General features: G+C 48.8%; 1 protein-coding gene across 1 annotated transcript; it reads left to right on the top strand.

Moving 5' to 3' along the window:
- The first annotated feature begins 5,422 nt into the window (after positions 1-5,422).
- LOC124085691 (antileukoproteinase) lies at positions 5,423-7,708 on the top strand. The gene is made up of 4 exons (XM_046433575.2): positions 5,423-5,575; positions 6,213-6,374; positions 6,775-6,924; positions 7,508-7,708. The coding sequence occupies exons 1-4, from the start codon at positions 5,491-5,493 to the stop codon at positions 7,510-7,512; spliced, it is 402 nt and encodes a 133-aa protein (XP_046289531.1). The 5' UTR covers positions 5,423-5,490; the 3' UTR covers positions 7,513-7,708.
- Positions 7,709-8,056: the final 348 nt, after the last annotated feature.

Consider the following 8,056-nt stretch of genomic DNA (forward strand, 5'->3'; position numbering starts at 1 on the left):
TCCTGGACCTAGACCTCTCCGCGTCATCTGTTCCAATGCTTTGATATTACAAATGGAGAACTGAATCCCAGAGAAAAGACAGGGCTTACAGACAATTGGGTGAGCTGGGATTCTGGCTGGAGGCCAGGAGGGATGCTGTCAAGTGTGCGTCCTCTATAGACTTCTAGGCATTGTTTGGGCCTCAGAGATGCCCTGATAGTGGTGTTCTCCACTGACCCCAGCCTGGACACACCACTATCCAGCTGCAGTGATCAGTCAGGCAAACTTGCCCCAGGTCCATCCATCATCCTGCCACCTCCTGACATGCTTCAAAGACGGCTTCTCCAGGACTCATTTTTTTTTCTCATTTGTAAAATGAGACCATAGTGTGTCTGTCCAGTATTGTGTGAGAATTTAATGTGGCAAAGAACTTGACTGGGACTGGTTGAATACACATTTTCCCAATAAATGTTAACGATGGCGATTGTAGTTGTCCAAAGTAATATGGCTTTTAGTGGGTGAAGCCAGGATGACCCCCAGGCCGGCTGATTTCAGACTGTGATGTCTGAGACGCTCACACCCTACCATCCAGGCAAAGGGAGTCGGATTTGAGTGGTTGGGGAAATGTTTTCTCAGGCTGCTTCTGGCTCTGTTCCAGAGTTTAATCATTCAATTTTCTTTTCCCTTTTCTTCCACTGGTAGGCACGCTAGCAGTTGCTTAATATCCAACCCTCAGTCTTACTTTTTGTCTTACCAGATCCCCTAACTTCCCTGAGACATACCAAAACCTCTGTTTCATTAACCTTGGGGTGGTAGATGCCTTCCCCTCCGGAGATAGCCTCTCATTTTTTGAAGAAATGAATGACAGAACCTACCCCCTCTTGGGTGGGTATATAAGCAGGAAGGCACCTGAGATCTGCCCTTGTTGCTTACTTCCTCCTTCTGTTTCTTGGCTGGGTGGATATTCCACCCTCATCCATATTCTGCTTTACTGGAACCATGCCCCCTCCACCCCCATTCATATTTGAGTCTCGAAGAACGGTTTGCCTTTCCCAGTTTTATTAGGAATATCATGAGTGGCTGGGGAGAAAGGTCAAGTCTTATAAAATTCAAACTTCTTGAGTGTGGGAACCCTAAGAAGGAAGTAATTAGGCTTCTAAGAGGTGGAAATATCTGGTGCCACGTCTGCCACCCACAAGTCTCCAGTGACCCAAATGATCTGAGCTGTCCTTGTCATCTCTCTCTGTCTAGCTCAGCAGTGTCGCCAGCACCTCCCCACCACTCCTGGATGCTGCTTCTCTATTCTCCCCTTCGGCCATTACTGAATATTCTGTGTGTTTTGCTCAAGGGGATTGTTGGAGCTAAGTTATAAAGGCAACTGTAAAATTCAGAAAATTGGCGGCGTCTCTGGGGATGGGGCCTGGGAAGATGAAGGGAAAATTATTTCTTGGAGTCACAGTTACCTTCTTGGGACAGATGGAGGCACTGAGGCCCGGAGAAAGGCAGGGGCTGCATCACTCACATAGGGAAGAGCCACAAGAACCCCATCTCCTGACAGATTCTGAAAGAAGTGTTGTTCTCTTTGTTGTTTGTTTTTGTTTTGTTTTGTTCTTTTAGACTGAGAGATAGTGAATGTTACGGGACAGAGAGCATCTGCTGTCAGGATGGAGATCTGAAACACATCTCCCTGAGCAATCTGGGCTCCTGTCCTGGACCCCACACTTCTGGGGCTCATGTGCTTTGGAATATCGCCCTCAAAATTGTTTCCCCCAGTGCCTAAGGCCAGCCAGGACCACCAGGGCCATTAGGGCAGGGTCCCTCCATGCTGGGCTGAGGCCTGTCCTCTTTCCTCCCCCTTGTGGGGTTCCCCTCCACCCCTCCACCCGTGGCTGACGTCCCTGTAGTCACCCCTTCTGCAGGCTCCTGGCGGGTGCAGCTGCTCCTGTCTCCTCCCCAGGGCTTCCTAGCCAGCGGCTCCTCAACCAGTAGGTCTTCACAATTGAAATCTTTTTTTCTTTTTAATTCTTCACCTTCTGATTGAACTGTGCTCTCGGGTCACTCTTGAGCCTGGGTGGATGAGAGAAGGACTTTTCTTATGCAAATGTGACCCTCCTCTCACTTCACCCCTGAGCCCCCTGCCCCGCCCACCCACTTCCAGTGCTTGCCACATAGGATTTGCAGGGCTCAGAGCAGAGAGAGCATGTGGGGCCTCTTGCTCAAATCAAAAAGCAGCAACAACAACAACAGAGGTGTTGTTAGAGGTATTAATTTTTTTTTAAATGTTCCCCTTCTACTGCAGTCTCCTTGGACTTATTATGGTGTTTAACAATTCTATTTAAAAGGTGGTGGAATGAGATGGACATCATTACCCTGGGTCCACATATGACTGCACATATGGTGCGACCCTACCTCATGTACAACCAGAGGAATGTAAAGTTGTGCTGCAGTTGTGTACAATGAACCAAAACGCATTCTGCTGTCATATATACCTAATTTAAATAAATAAATAAGTAAAATTTAAAAAATTCTGTGCAATGTTGCTCCCCCAGCGGCATGTGGACACTCATGGGGAGAGTGCAGACCCTCCGAGGTGCCCAGGGTCTCCGCTGCCACTTGATGTGCACGAGAAGACACCTGTTGCAGGGTTCCTCTCCCCGCCTCACATGGGTGACACGCTAGCAGACCTGAGATATTAATTGGAAGCCAGGACTCAAAAGCTGAAGGACAGTGCATCCTCCCAAGTAATGAGTGACTGGCCTTAAATAAATGGTGGTGGGCACTGTGGGGGCCAGGAGGCCATAGTAGTCAGGATTCTCCAAAAAAGCAGAACCAGGGTAGGAATGGAGTCAGATTTTGTCAAGCTTTTAATGGGACAGCTCAAGTTGGGTCCAGAGCCAAGGACAAAGCGTGGTTAGAGCCTGACAGCGCCCCGGGTCTCTTGTGTGCACAGGAACCTGACTGTGATAAAGCAATGTCTACTGCACCGACAGGCCCAGACATGGTGCCTTCAGACAAAGAAGAAGCGACACTCCCACTTTGCAGTGGGGTAACTGAACCTCAGAGAGGTCCAGTGATTTTCCTTCGACTCAGGTGAGCCTGCCTTTGAGGTTCAGGGTTTTAGCAGCCGTGTGGTGTTGACTTTGTGTGTTGTTTGTTGTAGCTGCAGGGCCTGGTACAGAACCAGGCACGTTGTAAATTGTTAAATGATTTCTGTGGGATGAATGAGTTCATAGGGTTTAGTTGAAGGCCATCGAGAGTGTGTCGTGTAGATGCAGTGAATCAATCTCAGCTTAAGAGGCTGTTAGGAGCGGGAGTGTCCACCACCAAACAGGCTTTGAGGACTAGCAACTGAGTCAGTCACCCATTTTAGAAAAGCTCAGTTTTGTGTTGTGAAATTAACTCATGATGCAACTTTAGGCTTGTACCTTTTCCTGAGGGATTCTGTCCCTTTGACTGCAAGCTGGGGATTCACAGGAAAAAAATTTCTGTAAAGGACGAGACATCGAATATTTTAGGCTATGAGTAAATATTTTAGGTCTCTGTTGCAAAGATTTCAAGTCTGCCATTCGTGGGAAAATAGCTATGGATATTTCATAAATTAATAGACATGTGGCTATGTTCCAATAAAATATTTAGGAAAAACAGGAAGCCCGGGCTGGGGCTGGGGCTCAGTGATAGAGCGCTTGCCTAGCATGTGTGAGGCCCTGGGTTCAATTCTCAGCACCACATATAAAAGTCCATTGACAATGAAAAAGTATTAAAAACAAAACAAAACAGGAAGCCCACTGGTTTTGGTTCAGAAACTGTAATTTGCTGCTCCTTGCTCTAGATAACCTATGAAGGATCTCAATATTCTATAATTTGAAGATTATGGCCAATTGAGCCAATAACAGAAATGTCAGGGTTGGTTATCCTCATGGAAGGCATTGCTGATTGATCACAGGGCTCTTTGATGAGAAAGAGTTGGTTTTTATCCATCTACCAATTGCAGATAGAAAATTCTAGTTATAGTGTTCTCTCCTCTCAATCTCTGTCTCTCTCTCTCATATATATGTATATGTATATATATATATATATATATATATATATATATATAATTCCTTTAATTTTGAAATTTCCTTTTTCTCTCTTGTAGAAACAAATATTTTTCTAGACATGGTGGCATATGCCTGTAATCCCAGTGGCTCGGGAGGCTGAGACAGGAGGATCATGAGTTCAAATAACGAGTTCAAAGCCAGCCTCAGCAAAAGCAAGCTGCTAAGCAACTCAATGAGACCCTGTCTCTAAATAAAATATAAAATAGGGCTGGGGGTGTGGCTCAGTGGTTGAGGGCCCTTGAATTCAATTTCTGGTAACTGCCCCCCACCCCCCAGCAAAAAAAAAAATATGAAAACCCAGACACTCTCTGAGCACTGAGGAAAATAGGAGAAACAGAATGGAAGTAGGGGAGTTGAGTGAGAGGACTTGAACTGTCCCCTGGGTGGTGGAAGTGAGTGGATTTTAGTCAGAGCCATTGGGGTTGGATTCTACAGAAAGCAATCACCATCTTGATAATTAGCGGAAGTCTATGCCGACAGGGTAGCACAGAATGGGTCAGGTATATGGCAGCTTTTTATTTATTTATTTTTGCTGTCACCTGAGATCTGTAGGACTTTGGGGCAAGAAGCATCCCTCTATCATCTCAAATTAACCCCAGCTAAATGTTGATTACAGAGACTGGCACACTGCTTTGTCCTGTTATCTTAGATTCATTTTGGTTATTTTCAGTGATGAAGGATATGACTAATTTATTCTTAGAGTTCTTCCACACTTTTCATCTTTTTGTCTCTGAAGAGAACCATCTTGTTAGAATCATCCCATCTCAACAGGTGGGAAAACTGAACTCCAAAGAAATTTGCTGGGGGCAGGGATTTCTCAGTGCTTCTTTCACGTATTTAGTGAGTGGCTTCCACGTTTCAGTCATGGAACAGACTCTGGGGATGTAACGGTACAGATAATTTGGGAAAGAAATATCTGTTGGTTGGGTGATGCGTCATCTGCATTTTTGGAGAAAGAAATCTCATTAAGCAATCAGTAGGGTGCTTTCACAATCTGGGAGAGTCCAGAAATGTCAGAACTAGGGGTGTATTGCCCAAATCTCCGCTGAGCGTCCACGTCTCCTGTTTCAGCTCCAGGTCCGGGGAGCGCAGCCGACCTCTCCGCCCTCTTCCACGTGCAAGACTAATGGGCTGCTTCCTCACAATGCTCAGACAGACAGACGTCCCCAACGGCCTCCTTATCAGTCTGGTGACAACCTCTTCTCTGATGGTTACTCTCTTGGTCTCAGAGTCCTGTCTGAAACAGGAAAGGGCTGCCATCTCCCTGGTCTCATGATTTTTGGTCTCTGGCTGCGCTTCCTGCCCCAGCAACAGCAGCTGGGAGGAGCCAAAACCTTCTGTTGGGGCCACACCCACTGGCAAAGGTATAAACAGTGAGCTTTGGCGCTGGCTATCAGAGCCACCTGTCTGCACCATGAAGTCCAGCAGCCTCTTGCCACTCGTGGTGCTTCTTGCTCTGGGAACTCTGGCTCCTTTGGCTGTGGAAGGTTCTGGAAATGGTGAGTTGGAGTTACTCTGGCCCAATCTTGCCTGAAGCCTCAGAGGTGGGGGCTCCTGATGGCAGGGGAATGTCCCCCTCTCTAGCCTCTGCTCTCTCAACTTAGTTTCTGAAGACCTCGCTGAGGTCACACATCTGTCTGGGCTCCAAGGTCTCGTGTGACTCCCAGCGTGTGGAAATGCTGTTCACCCAGCCGTCAGTCACCCAGGTCTTCCTCCTCTGTTTCTCTCTGGCCCTCTCTCCCTGCTCTCCACCACCTTCTCCTACGCTCTCACACCATGACCGTCCAATCCCAAGAGCCCAACTCCCTAGTCTCCTGACTCTCTCTGCTCCTGGTCTTCAGTCTCCGTGCTTCTGTCTCTGACTTTCATTCTCATCATCTCTCATGCTCCTTCCATCCAGCTTTGTCTCTATCTCTTGATCTCCATCATCCTTTCCTTCTTCTTGGGTCCGTGACTTCCTCTGCTTGTGAACCTGATTTGTTCAAACCTGTCACTGTTTCTGGAGGGCATTTCCCTTGGGACTTGTGGACAGCCACTGAGGTGAGTGTCTCTCCTCCTGGGAAGTGATGCTTTGCCGGAGACTCTTGATGGCTACACAAGCACCCAGCCTCTCCTGACCTTTGACTTTCTCTTTAGAATCTCTGAAAGCCGGAGCCTGTCCTGCTAGACCACAAGTCCAGTGCTTCCGATACGAGGAACCTGAGTGCCAGAGTGACTGGCAGTGTCCGGAGAAGAAGAGATGTTGCCCTGATTATTGTGGCATCAAATGCTTAGATCCTGTTGCCATCCCCAGACCAGGTAAGCTGGTAGAGGAGGGAGCTTGGAGACCCAGTGCCTAGGGGCACGGCCTGGAGGAAGGGTTCCTGCCAGGCCTCCTTCTCTGTCAGTCACACTGCTCCACACAGGAAGTTAGCCCCTGGCAGAAGACCTGGCCTGTCAGGAGGTCGGTCTCCCAGGCCACCATGAGGGCGTTCAGATAGCTACCCCCGGAAGCTGCCCATCCCGTCAACACTGGACAGCTGGTCACCTGCACCAACTGGGGGGCAGGAGGGGAGGGGAGCCAGCTGCTACTCCAGGGGATGCCTTAGTGGGAGGGAGGTACGATGGGGCTCGGGGGAGATGATCCTCCCTGCTCAGGCTGGAGCAGAAGGACAGGGTGTCCAAGGTACAGACTGACATGTGGCTCTGCCCTCACCAGTGAAGAGGAAGCCTGGGAAGTGCCCAGTGGTCAAGGGTCAGTGTATGATGCTTAACCCCCCCAACCACTGTGAGACGGACAGCCAGTGTGACGGGGACTTCAAGTGCTGCCTCGGCATGTGCGGGAAGCTCTGCATTCCCCCCGTGAGAGGTAAGGAGGGCGCTGGGGCAGGTCGTCTCCCTCCCTGCAGCCTCCCCAGCTTCCACCCTCTGGGGGTTCAGCCATGTGCCCTTGAGGGATGAGGGAGTCCCGCACTCCGAGCACAGCCTCTGTCGGACTCCCTCATCCCTCAAGGGCACTGTTCCCTGGGTCCCGGGGCAAGGATTTCCAAGGACCACCTGTGGATTTGATTCCATTCCAGCCTCGGGTGAGAGCTCTGGGCAAATCACTTTCTGAGCTTCAGTCTCCTTGTTTGAAAAAGTGAGCATTATGGAGATGGCAGTGTTTGGTAAAGCACCCTAGGCACTAAGTATTGATCATTCAGGTTGTTTACATCACCGCGTCCAGGGTCCAGGCCCGAAGGATCCGTGGGATTTGAGGATGATCTAGTTCCAACTCTGAGTTTGAGTTTTTCAGTGAAATGAATCCTGAGTTCAGTCTCCTGACACCAAAACTCTTTCAACTCTACTGCCTTGCTGTTTTCTTTTTTTCTAGGGGCCTCGTTACAGGAAATAATGTGGCAATGATTTGGCTTGTTCTTACGCTGAAGGTCTTATCTGCTTTTCTCTTACAGCTTGATTCCTGCCCGTTGGAGGTGGCTCTGGGTTCCTGGTCTGTGTGGTGTGGGAACTCCCTTTCTGCTGCCAGGTGGGATTCTGTGGTGAGGACTTGGCTCCTCCACCCATACCTCCTTTTGGCAAGCACTTGGTACCCAGGAGGCTTTCAGGAGATATGTTAACGAGTGAATAAGTAAATAAACTTATTTCTCCGTGTACAGCTTGCTTCTGTGATTCACTGGGGTTGGGTGGGAGTGGGGGACCCTTCTGGTTTGCTGCTGGAGATGTGGAGAGGAAGGAGGAGGCTCGAGGTTCCGGGAGCCTATCATGAGGCTGCGAGTTTCTAGCATGGATCTCCCGGCGCTGGCTCTGTGGTGTCTGGAGAAATGACTTTAGCTCCTAAATGTCATTTTTTCAAACAAAGTGCCAACAAAAAATCACTTTATCAGTTGAGAGCATTGAAAGGTACATCCTGGGAACCCTCTGCACATCATGGTCTCATGTTGCCTGCTGGAATGAGTTTGAATCTCTCACTTCTCTTTCCCAAGACATCATTTCTTCTGTGT

This window comes from Marmota monax, unplaced genomic scaffold, assembly GCF_021218885.2.
Source record: "Marmota monax isolate L192 unplaced genomic scaffold, Marmota_monax_Labrador192_F-V1.1 WCK01_AAM20220418_F8-fsc00014, whole genome shotgun sequence".
Lineage (NCBI taxonomy): Eukaryota > Metazoa > Chordata > Mammalia > Rodentia > Sciuridae > Marmota > Marmota monax.

What these genes read in the sequence shown, in the direction of transcription:
- LOC124085691 (XM_046433575.2), top strand. Translation starts at nt 5,491, where the DNA reads ATGAAGTCCAGCAGCCTCTTGCCACTCGTGGTGCTTCTTGCTCTGGGA. An exon ending in TGTGGAAGGTTCTGGAAATG is followed by an intron (nt 5,576 to 6,212) that starts GTGAGTTGGAGT and finishes CTTTCTCTTTAG; the next exon opens with AATCTCTGAAAGCCGGAGCC. An exon ending in TGTTGCCATCCCCAGACCAG is followed by an intron (nt 6,375 to 6,774) that starts GTAAGCTGGTAG and finishes TGCCCTCACCAG; the next exon opens with TGAAGAGGAAGCCTGGGAAG.